This window comes from Myotis daubentonii, chromosome 17 (assembly GCF_963259705.1).
Source record: "Myotis daubentonii chromosome 17, mMyoDau2.1, whole genome shotgun sequence".
Lineage (NCBI taxonomy): Eukaryota > Metazoa > Chordata > Mammalia > Chiroptera > Vespertilionidae > Myotis > Myotis daubentonii.
In genome coordinates, this window is record NC_081856.1 from 28,895,575 (window position 1) to 28,915,733 (window position 20,159).

Here is a 20,159-nt window from a genome sequence, read left to right on the forward strand (position 1 = left end):
CCACCCTGGTTTGCCTATGCATTGGTCATGGTCCGTTTCCTTCCACATCTCTGGGGCTGTGCCTAGGAAAAGACTTTGGGAACGCAAACAAGCAACTAGGAAAAGAACCCCTCCCTTCCCCGAGTAGTCATGCTGGGAGATGTACCCTCTTGTAGCTTCGGGCTGGGCATTGAATGAGATGCCATGGAGCAGGGTTCACCCTAGCTAGAGATTTAAACTATCCTATCCTTGCAGATAAGCCAGCTCTTTAAGGGAGGAGCAGGGCTGAAGCTGTTCTTTCTACCAGAAGTGGTCAAAATCAGAGGAAAACTCTGGATCCTTCCATTTCTGAGGTCACCCCAATCCTTCCATTGGCTGCTTCCCTAGCCATGTATTTAAGTTCATCAAGTGACTCCTTCCTTTACTTCCCATGTGTTCTGTACAGTCACATGTGAAACTGTGTCCTTTATATTTGAGCTGTTGGGCACACAGCCTAACTAGTGGCATTACTTGTCTTTGAGTGCATATCCAGGCCACGAGAGTACCACTAGCAAATAAAGTTAAGTCCTCACTAATGTAGTCAGTAGGTTCTTAGAAACTGTGACTTAAATCAATTTTACCATAGGTTAATTGATTTAAACAAGAGTTAAGTTCCTATAGCATATTTCTGTATTAGGCTATGGGAAAAATTGGTTCTCGTTATTACATCGTTTTATTTAAAGTTAGTTTCCCAGAACTTATTGACAGTGTTAAGTGAGAACTTACTATAGACCATGTGGTAAAGAACCAGTGGCTGACCTTTGCAAAGGGAGATTAGGTCAAGGCCAAGTAATTTACATAGATTCTATCTGAGTTTGCAAAATGTACCCAAATGAAGAATGATCTGGCTGTTTATTAAAGATTCCTGTCCTGGGGACCCTTCCCTGGAGATTCTGGCTCAGCAGGTCAGGTTGGGAGTTAGGAATCCGTTTTTAACAAGCATTGGGCAAATATAGACCTCAGGGTTCCCACATCTAACCCTCACAAGCCTTTGTGGTTTAGGTTTTGTTCCTATTTCACAAGCAAACCAAGGAACAAAGAGGGGAAGTAACTTACACAGTCATACAGCCAGGAAGAGACCTGAGATTCTGAGTCCACCTTCTTAACCACTGATCCTGGGCAGCTGCTTAACCACACAGAACCATTTCAAAGAGTCATGCTCTTATTCCCTGGAGTTTTAGTGGCTCCTTGAATATCCTGAGTGTATCAAAAAAGTATTGCCTTAGTTCTCCTGACATCTTAAATCATCACATCTATTGCAGGGTGATTATGAAATTAAAATATGGTGACTGCATTAGTCAGCTCAGGCTGCCCGAACAAATCCCATAGATTGGGTGGCTTAAGCAACAGATAATTATTTTCTTACAGTTCTGGAAGCTGGAAGTCAAGGGCTAGGTGCCAGCACAGTTGGTTTCCGGTGAGACCTCTCATCTTGGTTCGTAAAGATGGTGGGCTTCTACCTGAGTGTTCACACGGCCTCTTTGAGCACATTCGGGGAGAGATCTCTCTGGTGTCTCTTCTTATAAGGATACAAATTCCACTGGATCAGGGCTCCTCCCTCATGATTGGCCCTATCTCTAAATATAGTTTCAATGAGGGTTAAAGCTCCAATATAGGATTGACAGGGTGGTGATGGGTAGAATTCAATCCATAGCAATGACGTAAGCACAGCCTTATTGAGCATAATGCCTGGTACACAGCAGGACTGAGCACCTGGTCAGTCCCTTGCCTTTGCCTCAGCAGTGCTGGGAAGCATTGTTCCGAATGCTAGAGACAGTCTTTTCCCTTGCCCAAGAAGAACTGGCTGGGACTATGGCCAGTAAGAAACAGGTTGCTTCTAAAATTGAGTTACTCCCTCAGGCAGTTCAGAGTTGATCTGTATATTTGTTTAGGTTTGTTGGGTTTTTTTTTAGGTCCAGGCACATCTAATTTATATTTTTCTGGAAGATGAAAATTTGATTGTATTTCAGAGCAGTGGCCCCAGACATGCTCACATGCTCTTGGCATTGACCACCATGCATAGACATTGACAAGCAGACGCCTCTCCCGCTGGCAAACTTGAACAGTGTGCCTCTGTGTGTTATCGGTGCAATTTATAGGAGTGCACTCAGGAAGTTTGCAAAGATGGTGTAATTTTAGCTGTTCTCATCCCTCAGCTTTTTATGAGTCCTTGGGAAAACATTTTTCGCTTAGCCAAAGCTTATTTGATGTTGCTGAACATTAAAAAACAAAACAAAAAACTCTTGCCCATATGGAGTAAGTGTGTTGGTTTTTTGTCACTGTTGTCATAATTGGCACGTGAGATGGGTCTACAGAGAGTGAAGATTAAGGTCACAGTATTTCTGGAATTCTAGAGGAGGTCTAGCCCAGAAATTCTGCACATCCAGTTTATGGGAGAAAGGTTCAGAAGTACAAAGCTTATAAAAAGAGTGGGGTTTGTCTGAGCCCAGTTCTCTGACCGTTGGCCTGAGAAGGGTTTGGAGTAGTTGAAAAGGTGAACTGATGAATGTGTACTTCTTTCATTTTTTAAAAAAATACATATTTTTATTGATTTCAGAGAGGAAGGGAGAGGGAGAGAGAGAAACATCCATGATGAGAATCATTGATCAGCTGCCTTCTGCATGCCCCACACTAGGGACCACACCCGCAACCTGGGCATGTACCCTGACCGGGAATCAAGCAGTGACCTCCTTGTTCAGATGTGGTTGCTCAACCACTTAGCCACACTGGCTGGGCTGTACTCTCATTTGACACCACTTGGGACCCAAAGACACTGAGTGGTTCTACTAAACTTGTAGCACAGCAATTTTCAACTGGAGTGGCACAGTAATTTTTAAAACATGCAATACCTGACTACTTAGTCAGGGGCACTGATCTCTTTTCCCTTAGATTTTAAAATAAACAAAAATGACAACAGCCAACACAACAATAGCCATCTGGTATGAATGAATCACAATTAAACCTATATTTTTTGTTGGATCGGCAAAAATACATATTTTTGGTGTGCTGCCGAATTTTAGTAATTAGTTCATGTGTGCCATGAGATGAAAAAAGTTGAAAATAGCTGTTGTAGCGTAATCATTGGTGCCTAAGGAACTAACCTGTTTCTAAGTGCTAAAAGTAGATGCTGCCTCAGGCCAGTCTCAGAAACGTTAGGAATGCTTTCCACAGGGAAAGTTTGGCCAATTGCACTTGTCAAACCTCCTGGTTTTCACACTAAGCCTGGGAGGCCTCCTGACTCATAGAGAATGTGGGCATTGTCCATGGGCATTCCCATAGGGTAGCGCAAAAGGATCTACCTGCCCAAGGTTCTACACTCTGTCAAACTGAAAAGTGTGGGGTTTGCCTACACACCCGTCCATCCCATGTGTCCCCATATGCCTGGTGACCCTCTTCAATTTGGGAGTTCCTCATTGTTGGTGGAAATGAGTAGAGTGGCGAGATCCATGGACTTTGGCATTAGACAAACCAGGAGTTGAATCCTGAGACCTCTACTTGCAATGTGACGTTGGGCAAAATATCAATTTCTCTGAATTCAAGCCTCATCATGAAGGGGTCAGTAGTGTCTTCTACTTCACGCAGTTACTGATAGGACCAAGTGAGACAGTGTATGTAAATGCTTAGATATGACTGAGACATAATAAGTGATTGATAAAGGTTAACAATTGTTAAGATTGGAGAAAATAATTGAAATTAATGAATGAATGACTGATAATTGGACATATTTGATCCTACGTATAATACTGCATTTATCAGGGACTCATAGTGTCTTAAAGACATCTATAATAATAAAAGGGTAATATGCTAATTATACCGGACGTCCTTCTAGAGACGAAGCCAGGGTGGAGGGAAGCCAGCCCAGGTCCCGGGTGCCAGAGGGAAGCCGGTGCTGGCAGCCTGGGGAAGGAAGGCCTACTCTTGCATGAATTTCATGCATCAGGCCTCTACTTGAGATATAAGGAGTGGGCCAATGGAAGAGTTGTTTGTTTGTTGTAGGAGAGAAGTGTGAGACAGAAATGGGAAGTCTGGAACCTCTCAATCGCACCACAAAACTAGTTCTGAATGCTACTTGTAACAACACTAGGCAAGTGGCCTAATGATGACTTTATTTTGGGGGCAAAACTGTTCTATTTAAGAAACATTAAAAGACTCTTGTTAGGGGCCAATGTTGTACTAGGGATTAATTATGGGGAAATTTTTTTAAAAAGCAGGGAAATATAACAGATAAAAGCCACGTTATAAGAGCTAATTGTTCAGGTTATTCACCCATGGTTTCATTTTCCCAGCAAAATAAGACTAATTTAATTGTCATTATTTTACATGGAGAAGTTCTCAGAGACCTTTTTATAATCCATATTCTGTACACACTGTGATCTATGTTGAACTCATTAAGGCTTAGATGGGAGAGGGGAATATGTAAGAGATAACCAGAAAATTCAAAGAATATATTTAAAAATAGAGCTCTAAGACTGCTAATAAACAGACCATTAGCTTAAAAGGAAAAAGTTCCCAAGATGTTGGATGTTGTGATGTGAGATTATCTGTTGGACTGTGAGTCTTGTTGACCTTGGGGAAGGAAAGTGCATGGATGGTTTAAACCCATAGATGACGAGGTCTTCATTACACTGCCTCGCTTCACTTGCCCTCCTACCTGTAGTTGACAAGCTGGAATGTGGCCCCTTTTCCTGGCATGATGGAAAGATATAGACTTTGTGGTCATGTGGATCTGGGTTCAAATTCTGGACACTGACTATATGATCCTGAGCAGCTACTTAACCACACAGAACATGGAGTTCTTGTTTGTAAAGTGGAGCTCATGATACCCCTTTCAAAGAGTCAATGTAAATGATAGTGTATCAGTGCAACCTTCCACCTAACAGGCATCTACTTTCCTCCCTCCATATGACTGCTGGCAGCTGGCCATGAACAGTCATGAGACCATGGAGAATGTAAGGAGGACAAAACGTCTCTGGAAACCCACCTAGATAATACCACTAAGTAGTCAAAACTTGGCTTCCATCTCTTTTGCTGCTCATTCTCCTACATTAAGTTGGTCTTTGCTTATAGTCAGTATCCCTCAAGAAAAAAACGTTCCCAGAAATGGGGCCTTGTGTAACTCTTTCACCACCGTATGCAAATGAAAGAAGTTTAGAAGATAGAAATGAGGTAACTGTTCAGCCATTCTTGGCTGAGGGGGTTTGGTACCTGGGCGCCACCCCCCATCCCCAACCAAACAGTGGGGTCCTTATTAGTGATTCTTTTCCCATCACTTCTTGCCTCGAGTCTGATAGGGGCGGCACTGGCCACTGGTTGAGAGTATTAGAGAGCACTAGACCAGTGGCTTTTACTTTTTTTGTGTGGCATCTGCTGGGAAATGTTAATTACAGCAATTAAGTTAAATGAGGATGTAATACTGCTTAGCAACCCAGCTACCTAATATGTAATTTTACTAATTTGGCCGAATCTGTGTGCTGCAATTGTTTTTGTTTTAATTAAGGATATTGATGATAATGTTGTCATGTGGAACATTTTGGGCAACATTCCCTAACACCTATCCAGAATTAAGTTAGTACATCAGCATACCTGGTAAGGCAGGTTTTTAATTTTTTTTTTTTTATCAAAACCAGTCAGACAAAGGGGCATATCTGAAGAGCCAGAAACAGTCTGTGGCCTAGTGCCAGTTATTGATAAAGACTTAAATCATCACATATACTGCATGTGGCCTGGCTTTCTGCAGGAATGAATATCTCTACTGCCCCCAAGTCTTAGACAAAGAATTTGACCCCAAAGTATGCTCAGCCTCACAAATCCACCACTCTGGGCATTTGAAGTAGTGTTAAGACATTTCACCCTTTCTTTGTATCTGGTTTAGAGAGCCATTTCATTTATATGCAGTTCTTTAAATGGATGCTAGATCCATGCTGGCCATGAATTTGAAATCTTAATGATTTGTACCTTTTTTTAAATAAAATGGTCACCGTCTACTCTCAGACCAAAAAAGGTAACTCTGACTCACTAAATAACCAAGTCACTATGAAAAACACCAGTTGTGAAAGATAGAAAGAAGAACCAGGTTGAAAAAAGAAACAGGAAATGAATGTTAGGCGCATCTCCTAGAACATGTCATCTCAGTTACCTTTCAAAATCACTTTTTTTGCAGAACTGAATTAATCTGGAAACTAGCATTTAGGGGACGGTAACCCACATTCTTTGGATTTAGCATTAGCTACTGTTTTGTGTGGTTGAGGGACTGAGGGTGGGAGAGAAGTCATAATCTCTCATAGTACCCATCAATCACAGACTCCATGGAAAATAGCCCTCTTTGTAGTCTAGCTGTTCATTTGGTCGTTCATTTAACAAATATATACTGAGTGCCTGCCATGTGCCTGGAATTATTCTAGGTGCAAAGCATACAGCAGGAAATAATCAAATAAAAATTATTGCCCAGATTGAAGCAATGACAATAATGGCTATTACTATATTTTCTGTACCAGGCTCCACTGTCTAATATTATGTGGCCCTATTTATTTGTTCACTTATGCACACTCCTAGGTAAAAGGAAATGTAAAATTGTGCTGGTAATTGTGACGTTACTTTCAACCATGGCTTTCACCCTGGGAATGTGTATCTGAATTTTGCCACCAGGCGATGAAGCATGTCCTTCGGCTTCTCAAGCAGCTTCAGATAAAACTTAGAAATTGGGTGTGAATTGTAGCATGAACGTCTGTCCCAGGGTGCCAGTATTTTTTCTGGCTGGGTAAGAAAGTTATCTTCCCTTGGGAGACAGCATTTTCATGGCTGCTATAGTTTAGTTCATGCTACAGATAAGAGACAGATGGTCATATTTTTAAGGATACATAAATAGCTTGAAATGTAAAATAATTGAAAGATAAATAATCGCTATTTCAGAGTCCCTCCTGAGACTATAGATCAGGAAAGATCTTTGGGAAGAATCTGGGGAGGAAAACAGAGGCTGTTCTTGGCACAATGGGAAAACTTCAGGCAGACGGATTCTGTCCTTAGCCCTACCTTTCCAAATGCCCAAAAGATGACTTTTAACATTTTAATGTCCCACTGACATTTACAATGTACTTAGTGTCCAGAATTTGGCTACTGTAATGTGTTCCCCAGTATGGTCTACTACAAATGAGGAGTCTATTAGGAGGCCTTTCACTGACCCCACAGTTTCAAAACATTTCAAAATGGGTCAGTGTGTGTGTGCGTGTGTGTGTGTGTGTGTGTGTGTGTGTGTGTTCTTTCTTTTGCAACCTTGCAGTCACGTTTTTAAAACGTTTTGATAAACTTGCATTTAGGTAGTTAGTCACCAACATGAATTGCATGAATTGAACACCTAACGTGTCAAGTAGGATGCTGGACACCACAGACTCAGGGAGAGATGGAACAAGGCTCCTACTCCGCAGGGCATCAAGGTCTGGTGAGGGAGATGAGGTGCCAGTCTTACAGCAGTGGGGCAAATGGATTGATAACAATGTGCGGGAGTCCAGAGAAGGGGCACCTACCTTGACAGCTATGCTGTCAACAGCAAGTTTGTTATCCCCAACATCTCCTTACCCAGGAGCTGTCAACTTCAGCATATGAGCCACGGGCCTTACAGAGTAGGCATTCAAGAACACCTGCTGGCGGCCAGCTTAAACAGTCTCATCTTAGATCTCACAAAGCAAATCATGTGCTCCAAGTATGGTTCTTCCTAGGTGGGCCATGGTCTAGGGATGGCTTTGATCAGACTATGGACTCTCAAGGTGAGAGCTGTCCCTTCCATCCCTGGGACGTCACTGACCAGCCTATGCTCAAACACCTCCACAGGTACTGCAGACATTTATGCTTGCCCGTTCCTCCTTCTCATTTCCCACCCAGAGTCTTCTCTTCTCCAGACAGGATGTCTCCAAATTATGCTCTTTCTGAAGGAGTTTTGGGTACTCTGCTATTCTGATCATAGTCTTCAACATCGTGATATTGGGATGGAATTACATTTCAGTATCACTGGTTTCCTTTGTGATAAATTTACAGACATTATTCAGAATTGGGGTCCATGGGTTTCATTTCACTGCCAAAGAGATTCATAGAACAAAAAAAATGGTGTATTTTAGGCATGGTCTGCTCAGCATAGAACACAGGAGCATCACCTCATTTCCTTCCATTCATGTGAATTAGTGTTGTTAGTAACTCTGGGTTGAGTCAACCATAACTAATTTCCAATGGTGCTTCGATATCATGTCTCCCTCCTTCTAGTTTTGTTGCTGTTGTTTCTAGCTTAACCTCAGTGCTTAACAATCTTATATCCTTAGCCCATGCTTCTTCTTATTACTAGTTCTGGATCTTCCACTGAGTTGATGTCCATGTATTTTACAACTTCATACATCATTGATAGGAATGTTGAACAGGGTAGGTCTGAGGCCACAGCTCTGCCTCCATCCGTAATTAAATGGGCTCCTAATGGCTTGTGGGTCTTAACAAAGTACTCCTCTGACTGATAAGCTGTGAAGTCCAAATGAGTATCGAATTGTCAATACCTTTCTTCTGGATGTTTGCTTCCTCTATCACTTTTCCAGTAATCTTGTTTCTGCATGAAATAGTTGAATATAAGAAAGCCACAGAGGCTCTCACAAACTACTGTTGCCTGTTTTCCAAAGTGAAAGATGATTACTGAAAAAATCCATGACAAAATCTAGCTTAGGAACAGGGTCACAGAATCTAATTTCTTCCACATTTTGAAAACCAGGATATCATTTCCGTTTTTCCTATCTTCTAATCTCTCACTTGTTCTCCCCGATTTCCCAAAGATTCCCCCCGAGTTTCACTCATGTAGTGTCTCCATCCTTCCGGTGCCTGGTGTGTAATCCTCTCAGCAAGGACTTGTGTTCCTTTGCAGCAGTGGTGTGCTCCTCCCAATATCACTTTTTCCTGGGCTTCCACTGCACCTTACTCAGGCTGGAATCTCAAACCATTCTTTTCACAAAGCAGCAAAGTAAGAAAGTACCAGTTATATTTTCTTTCAGCCATCCGTCATATCACTGTTAGCCTGAATGCAGCACTGCCTCCTCCTTATCGTCCTGCACCACAAACATCTAAAGATAGCAGCTCCTGTTGTCTTTGGCATTGCTAGGGAATCTGTCCTCGTTTGGATATTCAATGTGCCATCTGAATGACTCTTTCTTTTGAATAGTGTGTTAACAACCAGTGAAAACTTCCTGTCCTTTGCAGTGGGCGTGGCCCTTGTGGATCCTGGTGTAATGTAACTCAGAACCCAGATATTTAATTGTTAAGATCTCAAGGACCTTATGCAATGTAGCTTTAGCTTACATTGAGTCTGAGGTGCCTGTGAGGCCTCTGAGTGAAGATGCTCAGAGAGCAGACTACTGGACAACATAGTATCCAAGGATGTATATCCAATTTATTCTATTGGCTTGGGGTTGGAATTATGCCAATAAAAATTCATCTTAAGAGAAAGATTTTACAGAGCATTTATGAGTGTAATCAGTCCACTATTTTCTCTCTCTCTCTTCCTAGTAGCTGCTACACCTCTCACAAAAGGGGTAAGAGAAAGGACCTTGATCTTAGGTTGTCCAGTGCCCTTGTGTCATTTTTGCAGTGCCATGATTTATAAAACAACCAAATCTCTGTCCAGCCTCCTCACCACGGCACAGTGGTGAATGTCTACATTTCTATGTAACATCCCCAAATTATTGCTGTGGACAGTCAAAAGCAACTAGCTGCGATGATAAAAAGAACCGAAAGGAAGTCTATTTCCTATATCTTGATAGGAATGAAATAACAAATATGTTAATAACTGTGGTGCCCCTTTGTCCTTGTCCCAGAATCCACTGCTCTCCATTCTTGTGATGGAATTGCTTTCCCTCTGGAGGAAGATCTTCATAATAATCAGGTTCCCCCAATGAGGAGGAATAATTCTCCAGATAACACCTAACCCTGGCTCATGTCCTTCATTTGTCATTTGTCAGAGGCTGGTTCTGACTCTCCTTTATATTGTAGGACTGAGTCTCCTAAGACCTGGGGCTGAACCTGGAATGGAAAGGCCGTGGGAATTAGTAAGGAAGAACTGTATCTCCTCAAGGCAGGGGCCACGTCTTTTCTCACACTGCCCCTAACCTTGAGTCTGCATAGAGTAGGTGCTTTTATTAGTCTGTTCAGGCTGCCTTAACAAAATGCCACAAACCTGGTGGCTTAAACCACAGAAATTTAGTTCCTCACATGTCTGGAGGCTAGAACTCCAAGATCAGGGTGGGGTGGGATTAGTTTCTGGTGAGCGTTTTCTTCCTGGCTTACAGCCAGCCAGCTGCCTTCTTGCTCTGTCCTCTCAGGGCCTTTCTTCTGTGTGGGTGCAGAGGGAGAGTGCTCTCAGGTATCTCTTCCTATTTTATTTAAGGACACCAGTCCTCTTGGTTAAGGCCACACCCTTATTAACTCCTTATAGGCCCCATTTCTAAATACAATCACATGAGGGGTTAGGACTTCAACATATGAATTTTTAGGGGGACATAATTCAGTCCATAACAGTGCATCATACATAAATGTGGAATACAGCAGTTCGTGACTAGTGAATCTTTGATTGATTGAATGGATGAATGACTTCGTGATTGATTTTTGGTGGTCAGTTGGAAGGAGAAGAGACTTGAACAGAGCAGGAAGTTTCTCTAAGGCCCCTCAGAGCAGCTCTGAATCCAAAAGGATCCTGTAACTTCAACTGGCGGGTCTCCGCATCTCTCCTGTCCCATTTACAGGAGGCCAGTAGGTTCGTGTAAGGCAGCGGTTCTCAACCTGTGGGTCGCCAACCTGTGGGTCACGACCCCTTTGGGGGTCGAACGATCCTTTCACAGGGGTCGCCTAAGACCATCGGAAAACACATATATAAACAGTGGTTCTCAACCTTCCTAATGCCGCGACCCTTAAATACAGTTCCTCATGTTGTGGTGAACCCCAATCATAAAGTTATTTTCGTTGCTACTTCATAACTGTAATTTTGCTACTGTTATGAATCGTAATGTAAATATCTGATATGCAGGATGTATTTTCATTGTTACAAACTGAACATAATTAAAACATAGTGATTAATCACAAAAACAATATGTAATTATATGTGTGTTTTCCGATGGTCTTAGGCGACACCTGTGAAAGGGTCGTTCGGCCCCCAAAGGGTCGCGACCCACAGGTTGAGAACCGCTGGTGTAAGGGATTAATGAAGCCACAGATATGTGTTTCATTCCACGTGGATCAGTTAATTTCATCTTGAGAAAGGCTATTCCATAACCACAGCCAATAGGCATTAGGTCTTAGGAGCTAGACATGGACAATTTAGAATAACCCAGACACAAACATGCCAGAGTTAAGCTCATCTAGTATTCCAGCACTGAACTGCCACTATCAAACAAACACCACACAAAGCATGAACGCCACACAGGGTCCGAATGCAGGTATTTTTCTTTGCAATGGAAGTCCTCATTCTAAATATCAGAGTGCAAAATTTGGCTTCATTTCAGTCTGGTAACCTCTTAAAGCTACTCTTTAAGTTGTGTAGTATATGTTTAGAGAAAAATTTAGGAATAAAAAAAAACACAAACATCAGAAGAAATGAAATCACCCATAAAATTTCTTGACACCTTAATAAAATTGTTTCTAAGCTTTTCTTGTACATACTTGAATTGCATATCTAGACCTTTTCAAGAGACATATATGCACTTCCCACATTTAAATATACATTTATAAAATAATTTTCAAGGTCTGTATAACACTCCATCTAGGACATGTGTAGTCATATGCATCCTGTGGATATATGTGGGATTTATTACCAGTATGTACACAAGGTAGCAGAAAAGATAATTTGCTTTATCTTATAGTTTACATACAGAATTTTACGTTTCATTAGCCAGTATTGGCATAGTCAAAAGAACACATAATTCAGCCTGCCTGCTATTCTTCAGATAGCAAACTTACGTGTCCTTTAATATAAATATCATTCACACTAGGATAGTTGAAAACTGAATTATTTCCTTTTCTTTTCAATCAGTGAGGATTTAGTGATGAGATGACTAACAAAGTACACCGATGGTCCTCCCTCCAAAAGCTCTCTTCTCATCATTACTTCCTATAATGTGCTGAGTTTCCCTCAAGCACTCCCCATACGTGGTATTGGTCAGCTAGATACAGGGTCCTCATGCACATTACACTGTTAGTAATTTCATCCCTTGTACACAGACCTACCAAATGCCAATTTTCTAACAAATTACATTTTCCAGTTATTATTGGCTTCAATTTTATAGTCACTTTCAAGAAAAATATCAGTCGAAAATTGACAAAAAAGTGACATTCTCCATGAGGGCGGCATATTTTTTCTTGTTTCCCTGTGTCTCTCTGTTACGTTTATGCTGCCCATGGATTGTCACAGAGTCGATGTGCCCTAGGTGGAAATTTAGGGGCTAGAAAGTGAGGATGTTAGGTGAGGGAAGGCACAAGGGAACTCATTTTTCTTGAATGCTTACTACGATGCACTAAATACTGGAATAAGTGCTTTATATATTTTATTATATTTAATAATCATAGGAGGCAGGGATTATGCTTTTAAAATAAGAAAACGGAGACCCTGGCCAGGTTACAGGTCAGATTTCTGGTCAGGGCACATGCCCAGATTCCTGGCTCCATCCCCGGCAGGCGGCAGGGAGTTGACGTTTCTCTCTCCCTCTCTTTTCTTTTCTCTCTAAAAATCAATTAAAAAAAGAAAGAAAACTGAGGATACATGTGAAATGATCACATGGTGAAGTTCATGAACACATCACCTCATATGGTTACCTTTTTGTTTGTTTTGGTGAGAACACTTAAGATCTACTCTCTTTGCAAATTTTAAGTATAAAATACAGTGTCATTAGCTGTAGTTACCAGGCTATCCATTTGAGCCTTATTCATTTTATAACTAAAAGTCTGTACCCTTTGACCATTATCTCCTCATTTGCCCCAGTCCCCAGCCCCTGACAACCATCATTGCATTCTCTATTTCTGTGAGTTCCCCTCCCCCCCAGATTCCACATGTAAGTGAGATCATACAGTATTTGTCTTTCTCTGTCTGGCTTATTTCACTTAGCATAATGCCCTCCAGATGTATCCATGCTGTTGCAAATGGCAAGATTTCCTTATTTTTTAAAGGCTGAATAATATTCCACATTTATCCATCGATAGGCACTCAAGTTGTTTTCATAGCTTGGCTATTGTGAATAGTGCTGCAATGAACATGGAGTGCAGCTATCTCTCTGAGATACTTATTTTACTTCCTTTGGATGTTTTCCCAGAAATGGGATTGCTGGATCATATGGTAGTTCTAATTTTAATTTTTTATGGAACCTCCATATACTAGCATCCATAATGGAAGTACCAATTTCCAATCCCACCAACAGACAAGGGTTCCCTTCTCACCATAGTCTTGCCAATATTTGTTCTCTCTTGTGAATTTCTCAATCTTCAAAGAATTTTACAGCCAAAAGGTTTTTCAATGCTTTTTCTGCAAATTGGCACTACACACCACTAACTTTGTAAGTAAAGAAAAGCTCCTCTAAGTTATATTGCAAGCTTGTTGCTAGAAATTCAACAAGCTACAATATGTTTTATTACATTGATAACTCTGGTCTACAATGTTTATGCTTACATGAGAATATAAACTTTTGGATTTCCTTTGTGCAGGTTTTAATCTAGAGGTAACAAGGGTTTTTCCTAAGAAAATAACTCCGTCCCTGCCTCCCCCAAGCAAATAGACCTGAGATTTCTGGAGCAACTAGTAAAGTGTTTCTTTCTGTGTTAAAAGATAAGGCTGAAAATAAAAGGACCCCAAAGAGAAGTAACATTTATTAAATTATACTTATGCTATCCTGCAAATTATTGATATGGCAGTCTCCCAAAAGAAGGTTGAGATATCAAGAAGTAGGCGAGAGCTTGAGAAATCCAAGTGTTTGCAGGTGTAAGCGAGAAGTAGGACTAGCCAGTGCCTGCTCAGAAGGTAGGACTCTGAGACTTTTAAGTCTGGCTTTTCAGAAAGCATTCTGAAGTCAGTACAAACAATGTGTGCAGTAAAAATCACTCTTGAAAATCCCTTGAATCTCCTATAAAGTTGTTACCTTCCTTTTCTCAGGAAGTCCAACATCGCCACTTCCTTCTCAAGCTTTAACACAGGTTGCTACTTCCTCAATGGAGTCCCATGGCTGTTCCCCTGCATTTGGAGACATGTGCATGAGAAATGAACACTCAGATGTACCCTCAGTGCAGCCATATGCTCCCAACTACAGGAAACAGGGGACCTGAGTGTAAGCCAGGAAACAATGGCTTCCCTGTCCTGTCCAGGAATGAAACCATGGAGGGAATTTTACACACTATTTAAATGGTTGTCTCTCTCATTTACTCAATTCTTTCTTTTTGGATGAGTGAGTATAGTTGAATTTATCTGATGTTAGTTACAGTCATATTAATCAACTCCTCTGCATATGTAACTTGATGCATAGTTGTAGGACACCTTCTTAATCTCACTTGACCATCGGAAGGGAACTGGATGAAGGGATGGTAGAAAGCCCTGGTGATCACAAGGGTGCAGTGGACTCTTTCATTTCAGATCAGAAAAATGACAGCAAGTCACCAAATGACATGTCAGGTGATTAAGGTAGTTCAACTTTGATGATCTTTGGTGAACTAACTCTCTCTCTCTCTCTCTCTCTCTCTCTCTCTCTCTCTCTCTCTCCCTCTCTCAACAGGCTGGTCCATTCAGGTCCAGGGAAAGGATCTCCCCAGGCTGGTGTGGATCTGTCCTTTGCAACACGAACGGGTACCAGGCAGGGGATTGAAACGCATCTCTTCAGGGCTGAAATCAGCAGGGACCTCTCCTACTGGACCAGGAGCATAGTACAGGGCTGCCACAACTCAGCTGAACTCATTACCGAAGTCACCACAGGTGAGCACTGCTGGCTACGGGCTCCCCATGTCACACTCTTACAGGAAGAACACACCCTCTACTTTGCCCTGGCCTCAAAGTGGCTTCAATTCCTGGCCTTTGGGGATACTTAAAATGTCAAAGGTAAATGTAAAATCTTCTAAATTAAGACATAACACATGCCCTCCTGAACGGGAGCCAAAGAGTTTGACTGTGAAAAGCCTTATCCCATCTTCATTCAAGGAAAGTTCTGATTTGGCAAGTCAGGTGCAGTTTCCTGCCTATAACCCAGGTGGCTTACTGGAGGCATGAACTTGAAGGCATCAACCAAAGGGTTCTTGTTATAAACAACAGAAATGGATTCTGAGTACTTTATCACAGAATATAAATATTGAAAATATATTAGGTAGCTCACAGAACTGATCAGAAAACTGGACAACTGGCTCTAAGAAAAGAGCCAGAACCAAAGGCATCTCAGTGGGGGAAGCAGAGCAAAGGGTCGATACCGGGGGACACTCAGCAGTCACCCCTGCCTCTGGTATGAATGGAGAGGCAAGCAGGATGGAGGAAGAACACAATTGAGCACAATCCACATTCTTGTAGTGCACTAAGAAAGGACAAGTTAGAAATGGGACGTGTGTGTGTAGAAGGAAGAACTCTTCTATACTGTACTATTAATTGAGAACTTGCTATATGCCAGGCAATTTATATAAGGTCTTTTAGTGTTTCTCATTCTGTGAGAAACAACCCTCTTGATTCCTAAAATCAACTAATTGAGACAAGACCAACAGTTTAAAAATGAAATAATTTGGAATAGAAACATCAGTGTAAATACTGTTTTGGGTTGTGTGTGTGTGTACGTGTATATGTATGTATGTGTGTGTGTCTCCTAGGTCACAATGCATAGCCTTATCTCATCTAATAATCCTCATGATTCCCTTGTCTTTGTAATTTTACAAGTCAGAAAGCAAATTCTTAAGTAACTTGCCCAAGATCACACACCTAATAAACAACAGCATTGACTTTAACTCTACATTGTGCCTCTCTCAAGTCCATTCTTCATCCCCTGTACTGTCTACAGAGACATGGAACTTCTCACTGTTCTGTCAGTGTTCCCAAAACAACAGTTCTGTTCAGAATGCTGTGATAAGTAATTTTTCATGCTAATCTCCAATCCATACAGATAGATAGGCAGGTAGGTAGCTAGACGAAAAATAGATGATAGATAGATAGATAGATAGATAGATAGGAAATATATGCTGTAAAGTCTTGTACATCTGCTAAGGTGGACTCCATATTTAAGCCAGTGTTTTCCATCAGCCAGCACGATATACAGTTAACACCGCCTGTAATGCTACTGTTCCTGATTCTGAGCTCTAAGACAAATTGTTTCTGGTTCCGAGGCCCAGACCACCTTCGTCGTCTAGGTCTCCTGTGGTCACTCATAAACAGGGCATTAGGTGACACGGTGCGGAGTAGCCTCAACAGCAGTCTTCCAGTAAACCCAGCTTTGAAGGTGCTTCTTATAACATTCTCAGTACCCTCTTCTCTTGTGCTTTCTTGTCAGTTCTTTCATTTTTCTCTATCGTTGAGGATGTAGTACAAGGTAATAATCACAAGTGTGGGTTTTAAAGTCAGAATGGCCTGGATTCAAACTCCAGCTCTATTTCTTTCTCAGTCTCTTACTGAAACCTCCTAATTTTTTCCATCTATAAAAAAGAGGAACTCATAATACCTACCTCATAGGGTGTAATCAAGAATTGAGAGAAATAATCCATGTAAAACACCTAGTACTTGGCACGTAGTAAGTGCTCACTAAGTATTATCAGTGTTTTCTCTTGTAAGTATTTCTCCAGACCTATGTGGGCCAGTATGCTAGGCTCTGGTCATGTGTGGCTATTTAAATTGAAATCAATTAAAATTAAATAAGTTCCTCAGTCACACTAGCCACACTTCATGTGCTCACCCGCCACTTGTGCCTAACGGCTACTACGTTGGACAGGGGAAATCTAGAGCCTCTCCTTCGCAGTGGGAAGCCCTGCAGTACAGCTCTGCACTCAAGGATTTTCCAGGTGACATTATGGGTACGGTGTTTCCGAACTTTAGCTGTGCTGAAATCAGCAACAAAAACGATGTTTTGAAGTGCTATCCTCCAAAGCCTCAGATTGCTGACTCCCACCCCAGAGGATCTGATCCCACCAGTCTGGGGTGGGGCCTGAGCACTTGCATCTACTAAAGTACCAGGTGGCGCTGACGCTGCTGGCCCCTGGCCTCTGTGAGTGGTACTGCACTGGGTGCAGCTTCCTCCTGCACCGGGAGTATTCGAAAAGATGGGACACGCATCAATGTGTAGTAGGCTTTCTCCACATTTCCTCTTCTCGTGCAAATATGAAAAACCAATTACTTTGTAGAATTTTTGCTGCATCTCCAAGCTAATTGATCTTTTTGAAATTATCCTGAAACAAATGAATGCCCCCAAATAGTCTCCAACATTGTTGAAAACCTTTTTTGGTCACTGAATCTTATTTAAGTTTACATGCCCATTCTGCATGGCAAGAAAATCTGGAGTTTTTGAACCCGTGAGTAGGAAAAGTCCTAAGCCACCTGAAAACGCAATTGAATGAAGTTTTACGTGTAATATCAGAGAAAGTTCAGACTCCTTGCAACAACTTTGGAGTGTTCTAGGAAAGAATAAAGATAGCCAAAGGGATCTGATTTAGTTGACATTCCACAAATTCTGTAAACTCATTCTCTCTCAATAAATAGAACTCTATTTCAACAGGAAAACAATGAGGCTGCTGGTAGACCAGCCAAAGGATACTAACACAGACTTGTGTGGACTGATCTAGCTGGATGCTGGGAGGAAAGAGATGATGTCAACTAGCAAAGGTGCAACCCAGCTACAAATTGAAAGATGCCTGCAGAGTTGGGCAAAGGGGCTTAGGTTTTAATCAGGGCTTCAATTAACTTGCTAATGTGTTCAATTTATCCTGTGTAGGTTGAGAGCATCTTCAGGTAATTAATTTTATTACATAAAGGCCATTTGAAGTCAACTAGAATTAAAAACAACCACAACCAGTCCATTCAGAATATCTGATGGCATAACTTTAAAGTTCAAACATAGAGGAAGGAGAAAAAAAGAAACCCAGAGTTAGAACCCATTCACACACATATTCCGCAGGTGATAGAAGTGAAAATTGTCAAAAACGAGGATTCAAGATGAGAAGCCATAAGTATGTCTACCACTATCCTTGGTTACCCTTGGGCAGTGGTGGCAGTGGTCTTGGGCCTTTCTGAGAAGATAGCAAGGCTTACTGAAGGGCTCAAAGACTAATAGAGAATGTGCCTTTGGAAAATATCAGCCCTTAGTTACAAGTTGAACGCTGCCTGGGATAAGTCGGAGGAAGGAGTTTGTGTTCTAACCGAGCTTCGATTAGAAGCCACCTCATTCTGTGAGCACATGCGGACCTCTGTTGCTCCTGCCACACTCTGCAGGCCTCCGCCACCCCACTGTTGTTATTACTCTGAGATGCCTAGATCCCTCTCCACAAGCCTCCGTATCCTGAGTCCCACAGGGTGAGAAGCTACATGGCACAGTGGAAAGAACTTGGATTTTGAAATCTAATCCACCTGAGTTGTGGCAAGCTCACGTCTCTAATCTTTGCTTTTTTTCACCTGTATACTATCCAGCTAAGGTCCTGCTACAGAAGGGTGTGGAAAGTAAAATTCAGTTTGGTTTATAATGCAGAGCTGAGCTAGTGGTGGTAAAGAGTGCTCAATAATGCCCTTATTCTGCTCTTCCAGAACCCCCTCCCTCAAGAGCTTTCACATGTTTATGGAGGCCTGAGTGGATTTGCTTGCCAGAGTCTGTTAAATGTGGTGGTTTGTGATTAAAAAAAAAATAAGTCCAGTCGATACTTGTTAACCTTTCCAGAACTCTTTGGTCAAGGGTTTAAGTATTCTCAAGTCTTCCTAATGGGAACTCAGATTCTGATGGCAGTCCCGTCACCAGCTCGTAAGCTCAAAGCACTAGTCTCCTTCCTAAACGCAATGAGCACAGCACCACAGATGAAAGCCGGCACCTCACCTGATCGATCGGAGGCTTCAGTTTTGTTCCTTTGGCTCAGAGGGCACCATGTGGGCAGCACCAGAGGTTCCTGGACGCCACACTGGGCAGAGGAAGGACACAGCCCTCTTCATGCAGGGGCCACACCTGATATCTATCAATTACAACTGCTTTTCCAGGGCCAAGGTGATCTGCTCATCAGGAAATTTAAAAAGGCACTCCTCTTATAAAATAAGCTTGGTTCAACTTTCTTTAAAAAAAATTAGATTATTTTTTAACAACTCACTCCTGACTTCTTAGGTGTGTCACATTTGTGAATTTTGGTGATGCAATGCTTGTTTTTCTCACCTGGTAGTAAAGACGATAGTGTGCACCCGTGTGTGTGTGTGTGTGTGTGTGTGTGTGTATGTGTGTGTGTGTGTGGTGGTGGTGATGATGATGATGATGATGATGATGATGATGATGAAGATTCAGAGGTAGCTGCTTACTCTAAATCAGATGTCAGTTTTTTCAGGCTTGAGACAAGGACCCCTATGTGTTGTCTGATGGACAGATTAGGGCTGGAGGCCAGATAAAATGCAGTAAATCCCAGCAAACGGGATTTCTTTCCATTTATTTCCTTTAGTTTCATGGAGCAAGTAAAATTGCAAGCTCAAAATCAACCCAAGAAGAATATTTTAATGAACAATTACTTCTTTTTAACTTTAGAAAGAAATTTGGGGCTGGCCCCTGGGTCTGAGGAGAGTTGAAATGTAAGTGCCTGGGAAAATGGATTGCCTTCCATGGTTCATATCTCTCTCTCTCTCTCTCTCTCTCTCTCTCTCTCTCTCTCTCTCTCTCTCTCTCTCTCTCTCTCTCCCTCTCTCCCTGCAGCTTGCACCTACAGAAACCAGGAGTGCCGTCTGACCATACATTATGACAACGGATTTTCTATTACCACTGAACCACAGGAGGGTGCCTTTCCCAAGACAATCATACAGGCCCCATATGAAAAGTTGAAAATGTCTTCAGATGATGGAATCAGGATGCTGTATTTAGATTTTGGAGGCAAAGATGGAGAGATTGTAAGTTCCCTTTTCTTTAGAAAGTGTGATTTCCTGTATTTCATTATGCAACACACCTATAATGGCTCGCAAA

At 41.8% G+C, this 20,159-nt stretch overlaps 1 protein-coding gene across 1 annotated transcript in view; it reads left to right on the top strand.

Moving 5' to 3' along the window:
• Positions 1–20,159, top strand: part of SNTB1 (syntrophin beta 1) — a 196,726-nt gene that overhangs the window by 169,775 nt on the left and 6,792 nt on the right. The window contains exons 6-7 of the mRNA XM_059671804.1: positions 14,781–14,977; positions 19,896–20,086. Of these exons, the coding sequence (XP_059527787.1) occupies positions 14,781–14,977; positions 19,896–20,086 (388 nt within the window). The remainder of the gene's footprint in view (positions 1–14,780; positions 14,978–19,895; positions 20,087–20,159) is intronic.